The sequence below is a fragment of the Moschus berezovskii genome, chromosome 7 (genome assembly GCF_049115385.1).
Source record: "Moschus berezovskii isolate FMDL1 chromosome 7, NW_MosBer_1.0, whole genome shotgun sequence".
Lineage (NCBI taxonomy): Eukaryota > Metazoa > Chordata > Mammalia > Artiodactyla > Moschidae > Moschus > Moschus berezovskii.
The window spans coordinates 5,330,462-5,358,127 of record NC_142466.1 but is presented as its reverse complement, the minus strand read 5'-3'; the positions used below and the strand labels follow the sequence as shown (position 1 = coordinate 5,358,127).

The 27,666-nt window shown below is 39.0% G+C and overlaps 1 protein-coding gene across 1 annotated transcript in view; it reads right to left on the bottom strand.

The window, feature by feature from the left end:
• The window catches only part of SLC71A2 (solute carrier family 71 member 2), a 142,223-nt gene that overhangs the window by 45,430 nt on the left and 69,127 nt on the right, over positions 1 to 27,666 (bottom strand). Inside the window, 1 exon segment of the mRNA XM_055427984.2 lies at positions 5,572 to 5,634. Coding sequence (XP_055283959.2) covers positions 5,572 to 5,634 — 63 coding nt within the window.

Sequence of the window (27,666 nt, the reverse complement as noted above, 5' to 3'; positions counted from 1 at the left end):
ATCAGATTCTAACATGTCATAGGATCAAAGAGGCGACACAACACGTTTTGCTGTACACTCATGAACTAAGAGAAGCACAGTGACCAGGTCACCAGTACTTTGAAATGTCACAACGGGTTATGATGTGCATCTGTTATTTACATAGTGCTTTGTGGACCGAGGAGTTAGCAGCTGTTAATATTTTATGCAACTACTCACAATTAATACACATGGTAATGGAAATCTGAATTGTGTGTTGGCAGACTTACGCTATTTAACTGAACTGTGGCAACTGAAATTTGTGTGTACTACAACATGCAAAGAGAGGGCTGCTTGTATTTCATGTAGTTTTAATGTCATGGGGAAATTAGTATGGTATAATTAGGTATAATTAATAAATGCTGATATAAGGGAAAAAAGAAACATAGTTACAGTCTCTAAGTAAGCTGGATCTTGACTTTATCAAAAGGACTAGAAAAAAGACTGGAAGAACTTTTAATTCAACAGTATTTGTTGTTGTTTAGTTGCTAAGTTGTGCCCAACTCTTTGGTGACCCCATGGACTGTGGCCCACCATGCTCCTCTGCCCATGGGATTCTCCAGGCAAGAATACTGGAGAGTGTTGCCATTTCCTTCTTCAGGGGATCTTACAGACCCAGGGATCAAACCCACATATCCTGCGTTGGCAGGTGGACTCTTTACCATCTGAGCCACCAGGGAAGCTGAGTGCTAAGAACTATGCTGGGGATAGCAGTGAGCAAAGTGGACAAAAGTCCACGTCTTTAAGAAACTTTCAGTCTAAAAGAGGAGGAGTGAGGAGAACACAATAACAAGATAAAGATAAAGCAAAATATACTGCATGTCAAAGCAGAGATAATGCTTTGGAGAAAAAGCAGAGGAAGAGGATTAAGAGGTGATGAGAACTGGATACATTACTCAAGATGGCAGTCAGAGAAGCCTTCACTAAAAAAATAATATCCAGGTGAGGAGCTGAGGTTTAGGGAGTAAAGCCTGTCAAAACCTGGGAAAAGCAAGCAGAAAAAAACAGTATCTGCAGAGCCCTCAGGCAGAAATAGGCTGAGGAAGTTGTGGCTGCAGCAAGGTCAGTAGGAAGTGGAACAGAGCAGAAGGATGCTGTCAAGGGAAAATGGGGTTTAGGTTGGGTTGGTTAAGAAGAGCGCCACAGGGACTTCCCAGAGGTCCAGTGGCTAAGACTCTGTGCCTCCAATCCAGGGGACAAAGGTTCAGTCCTTGGTCAGGAAACTAAGATTCCACACGCTGCTTGGCACAGCCTATATATATATAAACATATACAAATATATATACATACACACACATGTGTGTGTGTTTGTGTGTGTATATGAAAGAGAGGAAGAATGCCACAAACTGGTTTATATTTTATCATGATCTCTACCAAAGAGCTTCCCTGGTAGCTCAGTTGGTAAAGAATACACCTGCAATGCAGGAGACCTTGGTTCGATCCCTGGGTTGGGAAGTTCCCCTGGAGAACAGATAGGCTACTCACTCCAGTATTCTTGGACTTCCCTTGTGGCTCAGATGGTAAAGAGTCCATCTGCAATGTAGGAGACCTGGGTTTGATCCCTGGGTCAGGAAGATCCTCTGGAGAAGGGCACAGCTACCCAATCCAGTATTCTTGTCTGGAGAATCCCATGGACAGAGAAGACTGGTGGGCTACAGTCCATCAGGTTGCAAAGAGTCAAACACGACTGAGCCACTAAGCATAGTACACATAGCACTGAAAAGGGAACAAGTAGAGTTTTGATGATGGTTCTGTTTTGAAGTAGAATCACAGAATTTGCTGATGGATTGGGTTTGGGATATGTATGGACAAGAAAGAAGACTGATTCCAGGAATTTTGGCATAAGCAAGAATAGCATGACAAGTAACTAATATCAGGAAGATCTGTGAGTTGGTCAGGCTGGAAGGGAAGACCAGGAACTTAGTTTTGGAGCTGTTAACTTTCAAACACTTATTATGCAAGTAAGTAGAGATGTCAATTAGGCAACTGAATATACAAAGTCTAAAGTTCCAGCCCAAGGTCTAGGAAGATACTTATTTGAGAGTTAAAGTCTTAAGTCTGATGTCATCATTAAGGGAGTAAGTATAGAAAGAAAAAAGAAATTGTCCCTGGCTTGAGCCACTTATCTGTCAGAAGTCTAGGAACATAAATTACTTGTCAGAAACAGGGTTAAGAAAGAAGTTAATCTGAAAACACAATTTTTAGAAACTCAAATTACTGTATGACCCAGAAATTCTACTCCTAGCAATGTACCTATGATAAAGTGAAAACAATGTCCATATCAAAATTTGTATACAAATGTTCAGAGCAGCATTATATATAATAATATAAAAAACCAGAAACAATCCCAAATGTCTATCAACTGCTAAACTGTGGTATGGATACAGAATGAAATATTGTTTGGCCATAAAAAGAATAAAGTACTAATAAGTACTACAGGTGAACTCTGAAAACACCATAAGAAAAGTCAGTCATAAAAGACCATATTGTATATTCCATTTATGTGAAATGTCCAGAATAGACAAACCAATAGAGACAGAAGGTAGATTTGTGCTTGCTAAACACTAATGAAGTTAGGGAGGAATGAGGAGTACAGCATTTCTTTTTGGAGCAATGAAAATGTGATAAAATTGACTGTGTTGATGGCTGCACGACCCTGAGTATAATGAAAAAACCATACATACACTTTAAATGGATGACTTGCATGGTAGGTGAATTATATCTCAATAAAGCTGCTGCAATAACCAAAACCCAAAACCACAAACAAACACTGCCCCCCCCAACCAACTGGAGAATTCATAAAACAGAACTGGTTACTCTTATATACTTTATTGATGCTCACTCCAAATCTAAAACTTTTCTTCCATGAATTATGATAGTAAACTTACAAAGTGAAAGTTAACTAGAAAATCTACAAAGATGAACAAAATATATAAGGAAGAAATTAAAAATCATCCATAAATCTACAGCCTTTCAAACTTCAGGTGATTCCTTTTTAATCATTTCCCCCTCTGCTTACTTACATTTATTTTGGTCAAAATAAAAATGAAACCATACTATATTATATTATATGGCTATACCACACATATCTATTCTTCTAATTTTAAGGAATTTTAAAAGTTTCTACATGTTTACTATTACAAACAGTCCTTTAGCCGCATCTCTGAATAACTCAATTTGAGAAGAACAAATTTCTAGAAAAGGAATTACTTTGTCAAAATATGTGAATATTTTTTTAACTCTTAAAATGCTGCCTTCCAGAAAAGCCACCAATTTATCCTCTCACCAATAGTGAAAGGGACACAATTTACCACAGATTGAACTAGTTCTTGTCAGTTTAAAATTCTTTACCAATGTGCATGAAAAAATATTATCTTATTTAATTTGGGACTCATTTCTTAACAGTGATAAAGTTATTTTCACATTGACATCTTTTGTAAACTGCCAGCTTACATCCTTCTCTGCCCTTCTGGGATATTATTAGTCACTTTCCTTCAGTTTTACTTCGAGAATGCTTTTATGTATTCCTCCTTCTATCATAAATAACATTTTATCATTTGTATTTGAAGTTTGATGATGGTGGCTTTGACTTACCAAAATTTAAAGATTGATGTAAATGATTTAATCTTTTCATTTATGAATAATTCTTATTCTAAAAAAGAAAATCTTTCCCCAAATTGGTGAGAAAAATGGTCATCAAGCTTTCTTTCTAACAGTTTCTGTTCTTTATTTTTCTTTGCAACATTTACTAAGTATTTAACATATGAATGTAGATTGTTAATAGTTTTACATATACTAGCTCATTGAATCCTCATAATCACCCTATAAGAGATCTTTTATCTTTCTCATCGCTTTCCAATGAAGGGAAGATTAAATTAAATGACTAAGGTAACCGTTAATAAGCTACAGAACAGAAATTTGAAAAGCTAAAGCAATATAAAGCCATATTTGTTCCACTGTGCTCATATCCATATTAAGACATTTTAATAGAGGTATGCTTGGCTGTAGGGTTCTCTCAATATATCCTCATCTGAGAAACAACAGCCAGTTACGAAAACATGTAACTCCTTAAGTTCAATAAATTGAAGTTTAGTAGTTGCTGAAGTTCATTGGAAGGGCTGATGCTAAAGCTGAAACTGCAATACTTTGGCCACCTCATGCGACGAGTTGACTAACTGGAAAAGACTCTGATGCTGGGAAAGGTTGGGGGTGGGAGGAGAAGGGGACGACCGAGAATGAGATGGCTGGATGGCATCACGGATTCTGTGGACATGAGTTTGAGTGAACTCCGGGAGTTGGTGATGGACAGGGAGGCCTGGCATGCTGTGATTCATGGGGTCGCGGAGAGTCGGACACGACTGAGCGACTGAACTGAACTGAACTGAAGTTAAAGAAGTCCTGGTCCACACCCTTGAATCAACTTAAACACCTTTTGTTCTATGTTTTTTTACAATAATATTGTGGGTATCTCTAAGTGAAAGTATGATAAGCATGCCACTTGGCTTTCAGTCACGGACCAAGTTGGTTTTATTCTGTAGAACCAGACTAAAATAGATTTTATTAGCTCCACATGATAAAAGAAAAAAATTTACAGAGTAACTTTCAAACAATCCACTATAATGATAAACTTATGTAGTATTTGTAATCAATGCCCTCTCTCATTTAGTTTTTCTTCTGATCATGTAGATAAAACTGCTCACAAACTAGTGCTTAAATAAAAACACACCAGATTCTTGATAATATTCCTCCTCTCAATAAGTATTAAAAATGTCTTACTTTACTTTATTTAAATTGTCCTGTTTTACTTATGTTATTATTGTAAGCATTCTCAAATTCTTTTTGAAAATAGGCAAAGAATAAATAGTATTCATTACAATTAATGTTGCTCAAAGCTATGCATTCAGCAAATTCCACTGACTGAATTTGGCAAAGTAGTATGGTATAATTTTAAGTGTGCTATTCAACAAAACGTACAATTATGTAGACTGATATTACCTAAGTTGAAAAGAACAAATTAGATGCTGAACACATATACTTTATACAAATTGGGACTGGATCTCAGAATTATATTTTAACCCCTTATTTATAAGTTTTTCTGACAAATATCACATTAAAATTTAAACAATGAATTAAGGCTAATTATGTCAAGTGGTTGAGAGCTCAGAAAGTTGTGTCTAGAACACCAGCCTTGCCGTAAGACTTAACATCCAACTAAATCTTGATGACTCCTTCTTCAATCTCAAAGTCTACCTCAAAAGAAAACATTAATATTTGACCGACTTTGAAGACTGGTTTTATTCTGTTAATAGAGGAATTAAAAGTTCACATAATTATACCCTTCATATTCTGCTCTGTACATGTTAATAAAAATAAAGCAGTGCCTTATGGATTTGGATTGTATTTTATTTTGACTTTAATAATTCAACTAAAAATTTGATTTACAAAATTTACAAATGGTAATAGTTTTCCAGAGTCCTATTTTAACTTCCAGAGTTAAGCTATCAAGGACTCCTGGCTTTGGTTTGTTGCGTACCAAACAAAAATTGTTCTTACCTTTACACCCTGAATGAGACCATTCATGAGGAATGTGTGTTGAGGAAATGTTTCATGTAGAACCTACAAAAAGCAAACAAACATCAAGAAAAAAATCTAAAGTAAATGGAAGGGAAAAATTTCTGCCTCTTGTTAATGGCAGACTAGGTAACTAAACCCTAGAATGAAAAATATTAAGGAATAATGAAATATGGAAAATGCCTTAAAAGTATGAAAAGGTAACAAGATAGTGAGGCAGAAATCTAAATAAAGAACCTAAAAAGGTATGCCCAGAATTCAGTTGCTTTTGCTACAAAAGCACGAACAATTTAAAGGATGTACTGCAAAGATTTACTCAAACTCTATTATGAACCTGCAGCCCAGCTTCATGTCACGTACATTGTCCAGGAAACCTCAAACCTTAAATTTGGATTATACTGATCTAGACTGGTAGCCTCTCCAGATGTTTAGAAGAAAAAAATCTAAAGTTATTTCTGAAAAGGCCATCATCACCCAGGCTTCACATCAACCATACACATACTTTCTCAAATATAATGACAAGGACATAATCAAAGATAATCAGATACAAAAGTAAATAAGGCACCATGAACAAGAAAATAGCAAACAATACATAACAAACACTCAAAGACCTCATGTTTTGGAATTATTTAACAGACTTCAAAATCAGCATGCTTACTGTGTTACAAGACATATAAGTAAGCTTGAAACTTTGTAGCAGAGGAAAAGAACAAAAAGACAGTCTAGAACAGAAAAATTAAATTAAAAACTCAATGGGTATGTTTAACAAGATTAAACACAGTTTAAGAGAGAATAACTGAACCAAAGGTAGGTCAAGAGAAGTTATCCAGAATGCAGCAGAGAAATATAGACAGGGTTTCCCTGGTAGCTAAGATGATAAAGCGTCTGCCTACAATGTAGGAGACCTGGGTTTGATCCCTGGGTCGGGAAGATCCCCTGGAAAAGGAAATGGCAACCCACTTCAGTATTCTTGCCTGGACAATTCCATGGACCGAGGAGCCTGGTAGGCTACAGTCCATGGGGTCGCAAAGAGTCAGACACGACTGAGTGACTTCACTCACTCATTCACTCACTCAAGAGAGAAAGTAAGAGACACAGAGGATCCAATAAGAAAGTCTAACAATTTAAACTAGTCTAGTAATAACAGTGAGACAGAGACAATATTTTAGAAGCCAATGACTGAGAATGTACTTGAATCAATGACAGACATCAATGAAGAGATTAAAGCAACCAATCGAATTTTAAGCAGTATAAAAAGAAATCCACATTTGCAATCAAATTAAAATTATAGATAACCTTAAAAAATTCTTTAAAACAGAAATAACAAATTGCTTTCAAAGGAACAACAGTTAAGACTGACATTTTTGAACTGAGACAAGGAGCATGCATCAGTATAGTTAAGAAAAATAAAACAAACGCCAACCTAAAATTGGATACCCAGTTAAAATGTCCTCTGATACAAAGGCAAGTATCCACATTTTTCGATTTGGCAAAAACAAGTTTACTAACTTATAGTAATGAGCTTATAAACGTATAGACTCCACTAATATATATTTAAAAAAAATACTTCCAGGAGAAGGAAAATGATGGAGGTATAATTAAGGTTCAAGATGCAAAATAAAATAAAGATCATGGAACAGGGATGCTACAAGACAAAAATAACAGGTCTTACAGTTTTTATTTTCAATTACACAGAAGTAAAATATCGAACTGGATTTTACATAAAGCAATGTGTACATGACCATGTAAAATGGATAGCCTACAAAGACCTGTTGTACAGCACATAGAACTCTGCTCAATGTGCTTGCCTGCATGGGAGGAAGGTTTGAGGGAGAATGGACACATGTTTATCTGTGGCTGAATCCTTGCACTATTCACCTGAAACTACCACAACATTGTGAATCAGTTGGTTATATGCCAATACAAATAAAAAGTTTGAAGTAAAAAAAAAAAAAAAAAAACTTAAGAGAAGGAAATGACAACCCACTCCAGTATTCATTCTCGCCTGCTAAATCCCATGGCAGAGGAGCCTGGTGGGCTATGAAGTCCAAGTGGTAACAAAGAGGTGAACAACTCTTTGTGACTAAACAACAAGAACAAAATAGTTAATAATATCCATTTACCTCATTTATGCTAATATGCAGGACATCCTAAAGGAATCTTTAAGGAAATCAGCCCTGAATACTCATTGGAAGGACTGACACTGAAGCTGGAGCGCCAATCCTCTAGCCACCTGAGGCAAAGAGCTGACTCGCAGGAAACGACCCTGATGCCGGGAAAGATGGAAGGCAGGAGGAGAGGGAGGCAGAGAGCGAGCTGGCTGGACAGCATCACTGATTCAATGGAAATGAACTTGGGCAAACCGTGGGAGATAGTGAGAGACAGGGAGGCCTGGCGTGCTGCAGTCCATGGCATTGCAAAGAGGCGGCATGACTCAACAACTGAACAACAGCATGTTAATATTATATAAAATTAAAGATATTAATAGTAGACTTTGACAAGTTTACATGCAATGCTACAGAAACCACAAAAACAATAGGAATGGAGTAAAAAAATTAGCTGAACTATTCAATGCAAATGAAGGCATAAAAGAACAAAATGACAACTTAGAAATGAAGTACATAGAAAAAAATAATGAGGTAATTGAATTCACATAGAGTTAATATACCAGTTAAAAGGCAAAAAAAGTGTAGCCTAAAACCAAATTTTAGACAGAATCATTCTGAGTCACAGGATTTGGAACCCAAGGATCACTTCATGCATACTGGGTTGGCCAAAAAAATTCCTTCAGTTTTTAAGTAAAAATAAAAGACACCTGTTTCATTTTGCCAAGAACTTTACTGAATACGGTCTTCACCATTTTGTTCCACTTATCTTCTGCCATTTTCCAGGCAACTTCGTAATTCGATCTTGCCAAGACTTCTTATCTTTTTGAGCAAAGAACTGTTCTAGGTGGCTTCTACAGTCTTTCAGGGAATTCAAATTTTTATCCATTAAGAGAATTTTGTATCGACTGAAATAAGTAGAAATCTAAAAGTGCAATGTCTGGTGAATACAGTGGATGAATCAGAACTTCCCAGCCAAGTTATAACAAATTTTGCCTGGTCATCAAAGAAACATGCATTATCCTGATGGAAGATTATGCATTTTCTGTTGACTAATTTTGGATGCTTTTCATTGTGTGCTTTCAGTAGGTCTCAATGGACCCAGTACTTATTGGAATTAATTGTCTGGCTTTCCATATAGAGCCCATCACCTTCTTTGGATGAAGACCAGCCTTCAGTACGGTTGGTGGTAGTTCATTTCATTTGCCCAGCAATCTTTTCCATTTCACTTTATTGTTCAGTATCTACTTTTCATTGTCCACCACAATTTTAAAAACTGATACATTTTCGTTATATTTAAGTAAAGAATCCTGTGTGAAAATACAGTCAAGAAGGGTTTTTTTTGCTTAACTTATATAGAACTCAAACATCAAAGTGACTGACATAACCAAGGTGGTGTAAATGATTTTCAATGCCTGGCTTGGATATTTTGAGTATGTTGGCTCTCTCCCACGTGGTTAACAGTGACTTTGGAGTACCATCCAGCAAGAAATCTCCAGTATGAAACTTGGCAAGCCACTTCTGATACATTCAACAGTCACAGCACCTTTTCCATATACTGCTCAAGTCTTTTTTTTCTGTGTTTCATTTATGTTTTTACCTTTCTTGAAATAGTAAAGCATAATATGTCAAAAAAATGTTGCTTTTTTCCTTCCATCTTCAATATTAAAATGGCTACAAAAAAATTCACCAATTTTGATTTTTTTAAAAAAACTCAAGCTGCTATGACAACCATCACAATATAATTTAACAAAACTTTCTAATGAAGTTAAAAGCAACTAAATGCAACTAGATAAAAATGGATAAACTGAACTTTTGCATAAACTATGATCCCATAATGTTTAACCAGAAAAAGAAAATCAAGCACATGAACATCAAGACATGTACAAGAATGTTTATAGCAGCGGTGTATAAACAATGGAAAAACTAGAAACAAATATTCATACATTACACTGACAGTGCACAATAGAAAAAAGGAAGCCCCAGAAGACAACATGAATGTTATACATTATGCCCTTTTTAGAAGTTCAAAAATAACCAGAATCAAATAACATGGACACGGCCGTGTGTTTATATATATAATGCTGCTGCTGCTGCTACTAAGTCACTTCAGTCGTGTCCGACTTTGTGTGATCCCATAGACAGAAGCCCACCAGGCTACCCCATCCCTGGGATTCTCCAGGTAAGAACACTGGAGTGGGTTGCCATTTCCTTCTCCAATGTGTGAAAGTGAAAAGTGAAAGTGAAGTCGCTCAGTCGTGTCCAACCCGTAACGACCCCATGGACTGCAGCCTACCAGGCTCCTCCATCCATGGGATTTTCTAGGCAATAGTACTGGAGTGGCTTGCCATTGCCTTCTCCGATATATATAATAATGTGATCTAAATCCAGAAAATAATTAAGCAAATGACAAAAAAATTCAGAATTGTAGTTATCTATGTGGATGGGGAGTAGGGAAAGAGAGGCAAAGAGGACATAGAAATAAATTGTTATTGGGTTATGCATGGGTTCACCGGTATTCAACACATCCTTAAAATCTATGTTGCAGCAATAAACTTTAAAAACAAAATAAGAAGGATAAAACAAATGGGGGAATGAATGTTTAATTAAATGTTTCACTCCATGAGTGAAACAAATCTACGTATCATGAAGACAGTTATGACTAATCTATTTCTATGTACCTGAAGTCCCATGAATTACAAAAACGGGGAAGGATAGACTGACTAGCCTCTAACTTTAGACAGTTTATCTCCACAGGTTTTACAAAAAATGAAATTAAGATGTATCCATAGAAATGATTTCAAATTCCCCTTGTCTATGGGTTTCCTCACAGTTTTTGCCAGTAGAAAAAAATAGGGTTGGGGGAGCACTGGTGAACACTACACCGTAACTCCAGGACTGCCTTCATTCTGTCAAAGGGACAGTAATTCTGTTCACTTCTGCTGCCCCCAGCTTCATCCTCACCTTGCAGACCTCTGGTCTCCCCTAGAACAGTTCTACATTCAAGATGATCCAAATATGCATTCACTTGTGCAGGTAATGTATCTAGGATTAAGAAATTAACTCTTCAATTTGGCAAGACCATATCCATGTCAATCTTAAAGGAAATCAACCCTAAATATTCATCGGAAGGACTGATGCTGAAGCTTAAACTCCAATACTTTGGCCACCTGATACAAAGAGCTGACTCATTGAGACAGACTGATGCTGGGAAAGACTGAGGGCAGGAGAAGAAGGGGTTGGACGGTATCGTCGACTCAATGGACATGAGTGTGTGCAAAAGTGAAGGACAGGGAGGCCTTGTGTGCTGCAGTCCATGGCGTCCCAAAGAGCAGGACACAACTGAAAAACCAAACAACAACAACATATCCATGTATGAATGACAGAGCATGGATATGCTGAACTGCACATTAAAACACATAGCTCTAAAGGAATTAGATATGACTGACTGAGCAGCAGGAATGGCAGGGCAATGGAATTTCTGGCAGTATGAGAAACTGTTTCTGGGTAATAAATCAATGATGCAGGCAGTTCCTCTAAAATTTTTCAATATGTGCATTTTAAAACTTTTCTTTTTCCTATTAAAAAAAGATAATGAAATCGTAGTTATATTAAAGAAATAAGTAAAACAAAACAAGTCAGTAATTTCTTTTCTACTAAGCTAAGAAATAAACCTTTATAAAATAAAGCAGCTATAAAGAAAACAGCAAACTTTTCCAAACTTCTCAAATTCAAAAACTTTTTCAGTATATAAATAATTATACTACAAAAGACAGTAACTGTTTTCACAACAAACTTAGTGCTAGGACTTTTCTGGTGGTTCAGTGGTTGAGAATCCACCTGCCAATGCAGGGGACCTGGGTTTGATGCCTGATCCAGGAGATTCCACATGCTCTCAGGAAACTAAGCCTGTGTGCCACAACTACTGAGCCCACATGCCACAACTACTGAAGCCTGCATGCTCTAGAGCCCGTGCTCTGCAACAACAGATGCTGCTGTAATGAGAAGCTGGCACACTGCATCTAGAAAAAGCCTGCATAGAAACAAAGACTCAGCACAGCCAAAAATAATAATAATAATTTTAATTAATTTGTTTTTTAAAAGTATACTGACTTTCAGGTCAAGATGGTGGAGTAGAAAGACCAGCATGCAACTTCTTCTGTGAGAGCACCAAAATTGCAACTAGCTGTTGAAAAACCATCGACAGGAGGACATGGGAAAACACCAAAAAAAGATATTCCATATTGAAAGATAAAGAAGAAGCCACAATGAGATGCCAGGAAAGGCTCAGTTATGATAAAATCAAATCCTAAACCTGTCAGGTGGGTGACCCACAAACTGGCAACAGTAATACCAAGGAAGTTCACTCACTGTTGTGAAGTTTCAGAACTCCACGTCAGGCTTCCCAACCTGGGACCTGGCAAAGGAACTGGGAACCCCCAGGGATTCTGACTTTGAAGACCAGCAGGATTTGATTACAGGGCCTCCACAGGACTGGGGGAAACAGACTCCACCCCTAGTGGGCACAAACAAAACCCTGTGTGCACTGAGGCCTAGGGAAAGGACGTAGGGGCCCCACTGAGGCCGAACCAGACCTACCTGCTAGTGCTGGAGGGCCTCCTGTGGGGCTGCGGGTCAGCAGGGGCTCATCGTGGGGATGGGGGCACTGGCAGCAGCAGTGGAAGTGGACCCTTGATATAAGTCCTCCTGGGGGTTGCCACTAACCCTACCAGAGAGGTGGCTAGCCTCAGGCTAAAAAACAAACAGGGAAGGAGCACAACTCTACCACCATCAGCAGACAACTGAATTAAAAGTTTTACTGAGCATGGCCCTGCCCACCATAGCAAGACCCAGTTTTCCCCACCAGTCTATCCCATCAGGAAGCTTACACAAGTCTCTTAGTCAACTCCATCAGAGGGTAGACAGAAGAAGCAAGAATAACCACAATTCCACAGTTGCTAGAAGAAAAACTACATTACAGGAAGTTCAGTTCAGTTCAGTTCAGTTCAGTTGCTCAGTCGTGTCCGACTCTCAGGGACCCCATGAATCACAGCACGCCAGGCCTCCCTGTCCATCACCAACTCCCGGAGTTCACTCAAACTCATGTCCACAGAGTTGGTGATGCCATCCAGCCATTTCATTCTCTGTCGTCCCTTCTCCTCCTGCCCCCAACCTTTCCCAGCATCAGTCTTTTCCAGTGAGTCAACTCGTCACATGAGGTGGCCAAAGTATTGCAGTTTCAGCTTTAGCATCAGTCCTTCCAATGAACACCCAGGATCGATCTCCCTTAGAATGGACTGGTTGGATCTCCTTGCGGTACAAGGGACTCTCAAGAGTCTTCTCCAATACCACAGTTCAAAAGCATCAATTCTTCAGCGATCAGCCTTCTTCACAGTCCAACTCTCACATCCATACATGACCACGGGAAAAACCATAGCCTTGACTAGACGGACCATTGTTGGCAAAGTAATGTCTCTGCTTTTTAATAGACTATCAAGGTTGGTCATAACTTTCCTTCCAAGGAGTAAGCGTCTTTTAATTTCATGGCTGCAATCAGCATCTGCAGTGATTTTGGAGCCCCAAAAAAAAAAAAAAAAAGTCTGACACTGTTTCCACTGTTTTCCATCTATTTCCCATGAAGTGATGGGACCAGATGCCGTGATCTTCGTTTTCTGAATGTTGAGCTTCAAGCCAACTTTTCACTCTCCTCTTTCACTTTCATCAAGAGGCTTTTGAGTTCCTCTTCACTTTCTGCCATAAGGGTCGTGTCATCTGCATATCTGAGATTATTGATATTTCTCCCAGCAATCTTGATTCCAGCTTGTGCTTCCTCCAGCCCAGCGTTCCTCATGATGTACTCTGCATATAAGTTAATCAGCATGAAAAAGCAGAAAGATAAAACACCAGAAAAACAACTAAATGAAGATAGGCAAGGAGGCCTGGCGTGCTGCAGTTCATGGGGGTCACAAAGAGTCAGACATAAGTGAGAAAGTGAACTGAACCTTCCAGAGAAAGAATTCCGAATAATGATAATGAAGATGATACAGGATCTTGGGAAAACAATGGAGAAGATGCAGGAAGTGTTTGTCAAAGACCTGGAAGAACTGAAGAACAAAAGAACAGAGATGAACAATAAACTAGAAGGAACCAATAGCCAAATAACTGAGGCAGGGAAATGGATAGATGACCTGCAGGACAGAATGGTCAAAATCACTGCCACAGAACAGACTACAGAAAAAAGAATGAAGAGACCTTTGGGACAACAATAAACCCACAACATTCACATTATAGGTGTCCCAGAAGGAGAAGAGAGAGAGAAAGGACCCAAGAAAATATTTGAAGAAACATTAGCTGAAAACTTTCTTAACATGGGAAAGGAAATCGTCAAGTCCAAGCAGCACACAGAGTCTAAGGCAGGATAAACCCAAGGAGGAAACCACTGAGACACACAACAATCAATATGACAAAAATTAAAAACAAAGATAAAATATTAAAAGCAACAAGGATAAACTAACAAATAACATACAAGGGAGCCCGCACAAGGTTATAGGCTGGTTTCTCAACAGAAACTGTACAAGCCAGAAGGGAATGGCACGATATATTTAAAGTGATGAGAGAAAAACCTACAACCAAGAATACTCTACCCAGCAAGACTCTCCCTGAGATTTGATGAAGAAATCAAAAGCTTTCCAGACAAGCAAAAGAAATCAGCAGCACCATACCAGCTTTACAACCAATGCTAAGGGAACTTTTCTCTAGGCAGGAAACAGAAGGAAAAGACCAACACAAAATAAACCCCAGACAATCATGCTGTTGTTCAGTCGGCCAGTCATGTCCAACTCTTTGCAACCCCATGAACTGCAGCATGCCAGGCCTCCATGGCCCTCACCATCTCCCAGTTTCCCCAAGTTCGTGTCCACTGCATCAGTCATGCCATCCAGCCATCTCATCCTCTGATGCCCTCTTCTCCTTCTGTCCTCAATCTTTTCCAGTATCAGGGACTTATTTTAAATAAGTCAGCTCTTCACATCACGTGACCAAAATACTGAAGCTTTAGCTTCGGCATCAGTCCTTTCAATGAGTATTCAGGGTTGATTTCCTTGAAGACTGACTGGTTTGATCTCTTTGTTGTCCAAGGGACTCTCAGGAGTCTTCTCCAGCACCACAGCTCAAAGGCATCAGTTCTTTGGCGCTCTCCCTTCTTTAAGGTCCAATTCTGACAACTCTATGTGACCACTGGGAAGACCAGAGCCTTGATCATACGGACCTTTGTAGGCAGAGTGATGTTTCGGCTTTTCAACACATTGCGTAGGTTTGTCATAGGATCATATACATCAATAATTACCTTAAATGATAAGGGATTGAATGCACCAACCAAAAGACACAGACTGGCTGGGCAGATAAAAACATGTGCATGTATGAACCTCTATTTAACACATCACTCTACTTAACTCCAAATTGTATGTAATTATTTAGTATTTTTAGGTTAATTGTGTTTCCATTACGGCTTGCAACTGTAATTATCTTCTATTTGTGTCTGGCTATTAAAGTTATGACCAACCTTGATAGTATATTAAAAAGCAGAGACATTACTTTGCAGACCAAGGTCCGTCTAGTCAAGGCAATGGTTTTTCCCGTGGTCATGTATGGATGTGAGAGTTGGACTGTGAAGAAAGCTGATCGCCGAAGAATCGATGCTTTTGAACTGTGGTGTTGGAGAAGACTCTTGAGAGTCCCTTATACTGCAAGGAGATCCAACCAGTCCATTCTAAATGAGATCAATCCTGGATGTTCATTGGAGGGACTGATGCTAAAGCTGAAACTCCAATACTTTGGCCACCTCATGAGACGAGTTGACTCACTGGAAAAGACTCTGATGCTGGGAAAGGTTGGGGGCGGGAGGAGAAGGGGACGACAGAGAATGAGATGGCTGGATGGCATCACCGACTCTGTGGACATGAGTTTGAGTGTACTCCGGGAGTTGGTGATGGACAGGGAGGCCTGGCGTGCTGTGATTCATGGGGTCGCGGAGAGTCGGACACGACTGAGCGACTGAACTGAACTGATTGATACTAAAAACTTGATAAACGTCTTTTCCTATCGTGATTTTTGCTTAATACAATAAGTGTATCATGATAGGTTAACAGAAAATAATAGAATTCTTTATCACTAAAACTATCATTTGTTAGAAAAACCTGCAATCACTTTTTAAAATCCAGATGCATATCAGAATTATCTTGGAATTTTCTGAAAACTACAAATGCTCATCTGTTGCTTTTTTTCCTACAAAGTTTCAGATGTGTTTCTAATGAGCAGCCAAGCTTAAAAACAACTGGACTATATTACAATCTTTCACTTTTATCTAGTGTGTTTCATTTTTTCCTATTTCATGCTCAGTGCTCCCATTTCATTTAGTTTATGCTTTCCAATTTCTCCATCTATCCTTTTTTGATGTCCTTTCTCAAGCCGTTACCATAGTAGAAAAGCTTCTGTATACACACAGACACACACATAAAAGTATGTATAATACTATATATATATATATATGTTTTAGAAAACTTACAAATTTTTGCCTAGTTAAAAAATTTGATATTTTGAGTCCACTTATTTGACTTAGTATGAATAGAATGCTAGACTTCTAATTTATATTCATTCAAAATTTTGATAGTTTATCTATTTTGGGATCTAGTATTAACTGTTAAAAGTTTAATTTATTGTTGTGTATGTGTGTTTGTGTTAGTCACTCAGTCATGTACAACTCTTTGTGACCCCATGGATTGCAGCCTGCCAGGTTTCTCTGTGCAATAATTAAAAAATAATTTTGAATGAGGCTTGAAACTTCTAATACAATTCTGAGAATATAAAGAAATATTATGCTGTTTTCTTTTAAAAAACAGGAGATTAACATGTGATATAGTATTAACAAAAGTACAGATTTTGTTCAAATCTTACAAAATTCTACGTTAGTGCCCCTTATTTGTTTTCATACCTTATTCAAGACCCCACATTGTGTTTAATTGCAGTGAACAGCTCCAGCTACATGCAACAAATTCTGGTAAATTCTCTTTTTATTTTTATTCTATTACAAATATTTCCTAGTTTTCATTGTTATGGCATCTTAGATATACCCCTCAGTTAAAAGTAGACATTTAATTTCCAAATATGTGAGATTCTTTAAAGTATCTATGATATTAATTTCTCATTTAAATGCTTTCTTCTCTGCAATCACCCTCTATGTTTTCTCAGTCTTCTAATTTTATTGAGGTGTTCAATGGCTAAGTCAAAGATTTCTCTTAGTAAATGTCACACTAGACTTGAAAGTATGTGGTTTATTTTCAAATATCTTTTGATATTGACCACTAATATAACTTCACAGTAATAAGAAAACAGAGTCTGTATGATTTCAATACCTTTAGACCATGAAATCTCTGCACCTGGTCTTATGTCTCTGGATATGTTCCAGTGTCTCCTAATTTACAGTCTATGGGAGCTTGAATACAATTTGGATCCTACTATTATGTGGAAACTGTATAAATCTTAATTATGTCAAATCGGTTCATAATGCTTTTCAGGCCTATTATCTTCTTCCACTTCTCTGTGCAGTACAGTGCTCACTCACTTCAGTCGTGTCCGAATCTGTGCTACTCCACGGACTGTAGCCCACCAGGCTCCTCTGTCCATGGGATTCTCTAGGCAAGATTACTGGAGTGGGTTTCCATGCCCTCCTCCAAGGGATCTTCCCGACCCAGGTATCAAACCCAAGTCTTTCACATCTCCTGCATTGGCAGGCGGGTTCTTTACCACAAGTACAAGCTGGGAAGCTTCTGTACATTCATTCTATTAATTTCTGAAGGTTTGATATTGAAACTCCAACGAAAAGTCTTAAGTCATCTACTTAAAACAAAAAATTGTAATATATAGTAGAATTATATGTAAATTTTTCCAGTATTTTCCAAGTCTCCTGTAAATGTATCATATTTTATAACTTAAAAATTAAAAAAACTAACAAAGTATATTAAATATCTCAAATAAGATCAAAGTTTTAATTTAAAATATCTTTTTATGCCAAAAATTTCAAGAAGGATACTGCCTTTATTCCTGAAAAGGAATACAGTAAACAAAAAATATGACAGCATTTGCTTATCTCTTAAAAGAAAATAAAACTTTAGAAACTTAAAACTGAATTGACACCCAGAACAATGACACTAATAAATATCTGTGTGGATATGTGTATATCACATATGTATATATTATACACACACATTACATTCAAATGTACACATATCTGTTTTCTACTTCCACATCAAGTATCACTGATAGAAAAAAATATAAATCTAATTTACAGCATTTTCTATTTACTTGGAAGAATAGTGAAACAATTCTGGATGATACAGAGCAGATGGGAAAAGGCTTTATGAACCCTTTAGAGTTGAAAAAACAGTCACATGTTAAGGTGAAAAAGATCTTTTAGGTAAATTTTTCAGGATTCAGGGGGACCAAAAAACAAAACTGGAGGAGAATGCCATCCATAATTCAACAGATTAATAAAAGGTTACAAAAGAAGTCCCTGGTATCTTGCTCTCACAGCTGCTGACCTCTCCATATGTCCCCAAGATAACAATCACAAGTATAGTTCTCTGAAGTGGGACATGTAAATGGGATACATGGGGAATTGAATGGAGGTGCGATACAAAATTTATAGTCTCCCAGGTCACTTCTGGCTTCCAAGAGTGGCATATAACCCTGTCATCACTTCAGAAACTACTTCAGTACTATAGAGGAAATCCCAGAACATCCACACTCTCAGAGCTCCTAAAAGGAGTGCTTGCATGCAGTACTACAGAACAGGGATTTCCACCTGAGCTGGAGAAAAATACTCTGGCTACCAGAGGTGCCTAAACCATAGGTGGCAGATTGACAAACATGCTTTTTCACTCATAACGTTATCTTCCAAGAGAGTCGGTTGTCAATATGTAAATCACAGGAAATTTAACCAAACTATATATAATTTTCTAGCATTTCACAGGAACACATAAGGTTTCAAAACATGGGGACTGAATTGCCATGTCACCAACTGTCTAAGTAGACAGTGGCTGCTGCAGTAGAAAGAGCATGTATTCCAACGATAATACAAACCGATTCTTACCCCACTTCTCACATTGACAACACTTGGGAAGCCCCAGAAGACATTTCTTTTCACAATCCCTGAACTACCCTCTCATTTGTAAATGTAAAATACATAAAATTCATCAAAAGAATTTGAGGAAAACCACTGGAAGACACAAAAAAAGAATATAGGAAAGAAATAAAATATAATCTACCTCATTGCCAAATAACCAAATCACAGTAGGAAACAAAAGGAAGCTTTAAAATAAGTTTAAGTGTCCTCCAAAAGATTCAAGGGGATGCCACATACATTAAAAACAATCTGTTAAAGAAGGATCAGCACCAAACAAAGCAAAGCATGAAACAAGTAAGGAAAATCTGTCTTAAAGAATTGAGTATAAGGAGAGAACAAGATGGCAGAGGAGTACGTGGACGTGGAGTACATCTCTCTCCACGGATACATCAGGAATACACCTTCAGACACAGAACTGCATGCTGAACACCAGCTGAGAGTGGACAGGAGTACCTGACCAGCGGAAAAGAATATACAGAACCACGCAAAACTCAACAGGATCAAGACACTTGGGGGAAAAACAGGAGTGTTACTAGGACTCAGTGGCTGGGGAAACTGAAGTAGGTCATATTAGGGCAACTGTCTGAGTCAGAGGACAAACATTAAAGGCTGACAGTGAAACAGCTGATCTGTGGCAGCCTAAAAGGAGTGAGAATCAGACAATCCTTGCCGCAGCCATACATACCTTGGACAGGGACGCAGGTCCCCTAGAAGGCACAGTGGCTGGGAGCTGGAGTTAAGGGATCATGGCGCAATCCCAGGGCGAGGGCTGGTGCTGACTGTGCAGAGATGGACTGAGGGGATGTGAGGGAGGAGACTGTGGTGGGAAATGCCTGCAGAGGAAAGCTAGGCAGCCATGGGACAAAGGTAATACCGAGTCACGTGTAGGGAGAGGAGCCATCACCATAGCCTCTAAAAGAGAGGCTGGACAACCAAACACCTGATGCACTGAACTACAAAATAGGACCCCACCTAGGGCTCCCCTTTAAGTGCTTGACGAACCAATCTACAGAGTAGGACCCCAGTCAGGGGGGCCCCTCTATGTGCCTGATGTGCCGAACAACAGAAAAGGACTCCAGAAGGATAAGGAAGATGGCGGAGGAATAGGACGGGGTGACCACTTTCTCCCCCGACAAAATCAGCAAAAGAACATTTGAAGCAGAGTAAATCCCAGAGAACAACTTCTGAATAATGGCAGAGGACATCAGGCACTCAGAAAAGCAGCCCATAGTCTTCAGAAAGGAGGTAGGAAATAGATAAAAAGATAAAAAGAGAGACAAAAGAGGGAGGGACAGAGCTCCGTCCCCAGAAGGGAGGCTTAAAAAAAAAAAGAAGTTTCCAAACACCTGGAAACACTGGCGAGTGGAACCTAGGAGGGCCACATAACTGAGAGACAAAAGACATAAATAATTAAAACTCACAGACTAAGTGCCCAGAGGAAACTCTCAGCGGAGAAGCGGTGTAGACACCCGCGCCCGCCACTAGCAGGCGGGGGTTGGGCAGGGAGGCGCGGGCGACAGGGCTTAGAGGGAGAACCAGGCTTGAACACCCCAGGGCAAACTGAGGGCACGAACTTAAAATAGAAAGGCAGAAGCTGCAGCTAAAAGGCGAAAAGGCTAGTAAAAGCCTGCGAAAAGCCCCAACCCAGGACTCCGCCAGCCCCGCCCACAGAACAGGGCACTGAGCGGAGCGAGCCAGCAGCGGGCGGCCCATCCCCCAGCCCCCACTGACACGGGCGGGAAGGGCAGCCAGCGCTGGGGCAGGGGCAGGGGCAGGGGCAGCGGCAGCCGCGGCCCCAGAAAGGCTTCCTGTGCCAAGCTGCATGCAGGATTCCTTGCTGGCCAGGACTTCTTGGGTTCGGGCTGGTCAATATCAGCCTGAGAAACTGCGCCAATTGTACTCTCAGAAAACAGAGCGGCAGGGACCGGGAAGGCGGTAAGTAGCAGCGACCATGCTCGCCAAACGCCTGGTCACCTAAGCTGCAAGGACCGGGGAAGGCAGAAAACGCAGGCCCAGCCAAGTCTGCACCTATGTGGAGTACCCAAGGACCTGAACCTGAGCCAGTCAGACCTGGGAAGTGCATGCAACCCAGAGCCAGCTGCGGAAAGATCCCAACAGAGCAACCTAGAGCCTGAGCAGCATAAACACGGAAAGCACACACGCCTCGAGCGCGAGCATGCCCAGTATAGCCGAGACACTGCGAGCACTCCCCACAGACGCCAGGGATATGTGTTAGCTGTGTTCCACAGGACTGAACAGGTGATCCGGGGGGGAAAAAAAAAGGGTCCACCACAGCATCCTGGTGTCAGGACGGGAATTAGACACTGAGGAGACCAGAAAACAGAAGAGCTTTTTCAACAGAAGGAACTGCCTTGGAAGTAACAGAAGGAGAAGCCTTGAGCCTACTGCAAAAATAAGACTGAAAACCAGAGGCAGAGGCTTAAGGCCAAATCCTGAGAACACCAGAGATCTCCTGTTCCAGAGAACATTAACTGATAGGTACTCATCAAATGCCTCCATACATACACTGAAACCAGGCACCACCCAAGGGACAACAAGTTTCAGTGAAAGACATACTATGCAAACTATCCAGCAACACAGGAGAATAGCACTGAGCTTCAATATACAGGCTGCCCAAAGCCACTCCAAACCCACTGACATCTCAAACTCATTACTGGACACTTCATTGCACTTGAGAGAAGAAATACAGCTCCACCCACCAGAATATCGACACAAGCTTCCCTAACCAGGGAACATTGACAAGTCACCCATCCAACCCCACACACAATGAGGTAACTACATAATAAAGAGAACATCACAAACTGCCAGAAGACGGAAAGGCCACCCTGAAAACAGCAATATAAACAAGATGAAGAGGCAGAGAAATACCCAGCAAGTAAAGGAACAGGATAAATGTCCACCAACACAAACAAAAGGGGAAAATATAGGGAATCTACCTGATAAAGAATTTCGAATTTTAATTGTGAAAATGATTCAAAATCTGGAAAGCAAAATGGAGTTACAGATAAATAAACTGGAGAAAAGGATTGAGAAGATGCAAGAAACGTTTAATAAGGAATTAGAGGAAATAAAAAAGAGTCAATATACAATGAATAATGAAATAAATGAGATCAGAAACACTCTGGAGGGAACAAATAGTAAAATAATGGCGGCAGAAGACAGAATAAGCTAGCTAGAAGATAGAATTGTAGAAATAAATGAAACAGAGAGGAAAAAAGAATTAAAAGAAATGAGGACAATATTAGAGACATATGGGACAATATTAAACGTCCCATCATTAGAATCATAGGAGTCCCAGAAGAAGAAGACAAAAAGAAAGACCATGAGAGAATACTTGAGGAGATAATAGTTGAAAATTTCCCTAAAATGGGGAAGGAAATAATCACCCAAGTCCAAGAAAAACAGAGAGTCCCTAACAGGATAAACCCAAGGCGAAATACTCCAAGGCACATAATAATCAAATTAGCAAAGATCAAACACAAAGAACAAATATTAAAAGCAGCAAGGGAAAAACAACAAATAACCCACAAGGGGATTCCCATAAGGATAACAGCTGATCTTTCAGCAGAAACTCTTCAGGCCAGGAGGGAATGGCAAGACATACTTAAAGTGAAAGAAAATAACCTACAGCCCAGATTACTGTATCCAGCAAGGATCTAATTCAAATATGAAGGAGAAATCAAAAGCTTTACAGACAAGCAAAAGCTGAGAGAATTCAGCATCACCAAACCAGCTCTCCAACAAATACTAAAGGATCTTCTCTAAACATGAAACACAGAAAGGGTATATAAACTCGAACCCAAAGCAATAAAGAAAATGGCAACGGGATCATACTTATCAATAATCACCTTAAACGTAAATGGGTTGAATGCCCCAACCAAAAGACAAAGGCTGGCTGAATGGATACAAAAACAAGACCCCCATATATGTTGTCTACAAGAGACCCACCTCAAAACGAGGGACACATACAGACTGAAAGTGAAGGGCTGGAAAAAGATATTCCATGCAAATAGAGACTAAAAGAGAGCAGGAGTAGCAATACTCATATCAGATAAAATAGATTTTAAAACAAAGGCTGTGAAAAGAGACAAAGAAGGAAACTACATAATGGTCAAAGGATCAATCCAAGAAGAAGATATAACAATTATAAATATTTATGCACCAAACATAGGAGCACCGCAATATGTAAGACAATTACTAACAATTATGAAAGGAGAAATTAACAATAACACAATAATAGTGGGAGACTTTAATACCCCACACACATCTATGGATAGATCAACTAAACAGAAAATTAACAAAGAAACATAAACTTTAAATGATACAATAGACCAGGTAGACCTAATTGATATCTATAGGACATTTCACCCCAAAACAACGAATTTCCCCTTTTTCTCAAGCGCACACGAAAACTTTTCCAAGATAGATCACATCCTGGGCCATAAATCTAGCCTTGGTAAATTCAAAAAAACTGAAATCATTCCAAGCATCTTTTCTGACCACAATGCAATAAGATTAGATCTCAATTATAGGAGAAAAACTATTAAAAAAAATGCCAACATATGGAGGCTGAACAACACGCTGCTGAATAACGAACAAATCATAGAAGAAATAAAAAGAGAAATCAAAATATGCATAGAAATGAATGAAAATGAAAACACAATAACCCAAAACCTCTGGGACACTATAAAAGCAGTGCTAAGGGGGAAGTTCATAGCAATACAGGCACACCTCAAGAAACAAGAAAAAAGTCAACTAAATAACCTAACTCTAGAGAAACTAGAAAAGAAACTAGAAAAGGAAGAAATGAAGAACCCCAGGGTTAGTAGAAGGAAAGAAATCGTAAAAATTAGGGCAGAGATAAATGCAAAAGAAACAAAAGAGACCATAGCAAAAATCAACAAAGCCAAAAGCTGGTTCTTTGAGAAGGTAAATAAAATTGACAAACCACTAGCCAGACTCATCAAGAAACAAAGGGAGAAGAACCAAATCAATAAAATTAGAAATGAAAATGGAGAGATCACAACCGACAACACAGCAATATAAAGGATTATTAGAGAATACTATCAGCAATTATATGGCAATAAAATGAATAACCTGGAAGAAATGGACAAATTCCTAGAAAAGTACACCTTGCCAAAACTGAACCAGGAAGAAATAGAAAATCTGAACAGACCCATCACAAGCACGGAACTAGCAGCTGTAATCAGAAATCTTCCAGCAAACAAAAGCCCATGTCCAGACGGCTTCACTGCTGAATTCTCCCAAAAATTTAGAGAAGAGCTAACACCTATTCTACTCAAACTCTTCCAGAAAATTGCTGAGGAAGGGAAACTTCCAAACTCATTCTATGAGGCCACCATCACCCTAATCCCAAAACCTGGTAAGGACCCCACAAAAAAAGAGAACGACAGGCCAATATCACTGATGAACATAGATGCAAAAATCCTTAACAAAATTCTAGCAATCAGAATCCAACAACACATTAAGAAGATCATACATCATGACCAAGTGGGCTTTATCCCAGGAATGCAAGGATTCTTCAATATCCGCATCAATGTAGTATCCAAATCAATCAATGTAATACACATTAACAAACTGAAAAATAAAAATTGTATGATTATCTCAATAGATGCAGAGAAAGCCTAAAATTCAACATCCATTTATGATAAAAAAAAAACCCTCCAGAAAGTGGGAATAGAAGGGACATACCTCAACATAATAAAAGCTATATATGACAAACCCACAGCAAACATTATCCTCAATGGTGAAAAACTGAAAGCATTTCCCCTAAAGTCAGGAACAAGACAAGGGTGCCCACTCTCACCACTACTCTTCAACATAGTTCTGGAAGTTTTGGCTACAGCAATCAGAGCAGAAAAAGACATAAAAGGAATACAAATTGGAAAAGAAGAAGTAAAAATTTCACTATTCGCTGATGAGATGATCCTCTACACAGAAAACCCTAAAGACTCTACCAGAAAAGTACTAGAGCTAATCAATGAATACCGTAAAGTTGCAGGATATAAAATCAACACACAGAAATACTTGCATTCCTATACACTAATAATGAGAAAATAGAAAGAGAAATTAAGGAAACTATTCCATTCACTGTTGCAACGAAAAGAATTAAATACTTGGAGTATGTCTACCTAAGGAAACAAGACTTGTACATAGAAAACTATAAAACACTAGTGAAAGTAATCAAAGAGGACACTAATAGATGGAGAAATATACCGTGTTCGTGGATTGGAAGAATAAATATTGTGAAAATGAGTATACCACCCAAAGTAATTTATACATTCAATGCAATCCCTATCAAGCTACCAACCATATATTTCACAGAACTAGAACAAATAATAGCCAAGGCAATCTTGAAGAAGAAGAATGGAACTGGAGGAATTAAACTGCCGGACTTCAGGCTCTACTACAAAGCCACAGTCATCAAGACAGTATGGTACTGGCATAAAGACAGAAATATAGATCAATGGAACAAAATAGAAAGCCCAGAGATAAATCCACGCACCTATGGACACCTTATCTTCAACAAAGGAGGCAAGAATATAAAATGGAGAAAAGACAGTCTCTTTAACAAGTGGTGCTGGGAAAACTGGTCAGCCACTTGTAAAAGAATGAAACTAGAACACTTCCTAACACCATACACAAACATAAACTCAAAATGGATTAGAGAGCTAAATGTAAGACCAGATTCTATAAAACTCCGAGAGGAGAACGTAGGCAAAACACTCTCCGACATAAATCACAGCAGGATCCTCCAAGACCCACCTCCCAGAATATTGGAAATAAAAGCAAAAATAAACAAATGGGACCTAATTAAAATCAAAATCTTCTGCACAGCAAAGGAAACTATAAGGAAGGTGAAAAGACAGCCTTCAGAATGGGAGAAAATAATAGCAAATGAAGCAACTGATAAAGGATTAATCTCCAAAATATACAAGCAGCTCCTGCAGCTCAATTCCAGAAAACTAAGTGACCCAATCAAAAAATGGGTCAAAGAACTAAACAGACATTTCTCCAAAGAAGACATAAAGATGGCTAACAAACACATGAAAAAATGCTCAACATCCCTCATAATCAGAGAAATGCAAATCAAAACCACAATGAGATACCATTTCACACCAGTCAGAATGGCTGCTATCCAAAAGTCTACATGCAATAAATGCTGGAGAGGGTGTGGAGAAAAGGGAACCCTCTTACACTGTTGGTGGGAATGCAAACTAGTACAGCCACTATGGAGAACAGTGTGGAGATTCCTCAAAAAACTGGAAACAGAACTGCCATATGATCCAGCAATCACACTCCTGGGCGCACACACCGAGGAAACCAGAATTGAAAGAGACACATGTACTCCAATGTTCACTGCAGCACTGTTTATAATAGCCAGGACATGGAAGCAACCTAGATGTCCATCTGCAGATGAATGGATAAGAAAGCTTTGGTACATATAGACAATGCAGTATTTTTCAGCCATCAAAAAGAATGCATTTGAGTCAGTTAATGAGGTGGATGAAACTGGAGCCTATTATACAGAGTGAAGTAAACCAGAAAGAAAAACACCAATACAGTATACTAACGCATATATATGGCATTTAGAAAGATGGTAACCTTAACCCTGTATACGAGACTGCAAAAGAGACATAGGTATATAGAACAGTCTTTGGGACTCTGTGGGAGTGGGTAAAGGTGGGATGATTGGGGAGAACGGCATTGTAGCATGTATATTATCATATGTGAAATGAATCACCAGTCCAGGTTTGACACATGATACAGGATGCTTGGGGCTGGTGCACGGGGATGACCTGGAGGGAGGATATGGGGAAGTGGGAGGGGGGTTCAAGAAAGGGAACACATGTACACCCGGGGCGGATTCGTGTCAATGTATGGCAAAACCAACCAATTTATTAATGTAAGGTAATTTGCCTCCAATAAAATAAATTAAAAAAAAAAAAGAAAAGGACTCCAGGCAAGGGAGACCTCTAAGTGCTTGAATGGGCAGAGTTATGGAGATACATTATGCAAAATGCTGGGCTGGATGATGTACAAGCTGGAATCAAGATTGCCAGGTGAAATATCAATAACCTCAGATATGCAGATGACACAACCCTTATGACAGTAAGCTAAGGAGAACTAAAGAGCTAAAGTGAAAGATGACAGTGAAAAAGTTGGCTTAAAACTCAGCATTCGGAAAACTAAGATCATGGCATCAGTTCCTATCACTTCATGACAAACAGATAGAGAAACAATGGAATCAGTGAGAGACTTTCTTTTTTTAGGCTCCAAAATCACTGCAGATGGTGACTGCAGCCATGAAATTAAAAGACAGTTGCCCCTTGGAAGAAAAGTTACACCAGCTAAACAGAATATTAAAAAGATAAACAGCATATTAAAAAGCGGAGACATTACTTTGCCAACAAAGGTCCACCTAGTCAAGGTTATGGTTTCTCCTGTAGTCATGTATAGATGTGAGAGCTGGACTATAAAGAAAGCTGAGCACACAAGAATTGATGCTTTTGAACTGTGGTGTTGGAGAAGACTCTTGAGAGTCCCTTGGACTGCAACCAGTCCATTCTAAAGGAGATCAGTCCTGGGTGTTCATTGGAAGGACTGATGTTGAAGCTGAAACTCCAATATTTTGCCCATCTGGTGTGAAGAGCTAACTCATTTGAAAAGACCTTGATGTTGGGAAAGATTGAAGGCAGGAGAAGGGGACAACAGAGGATGAGATGGTTGGAGATGGCATCACTGACTCAA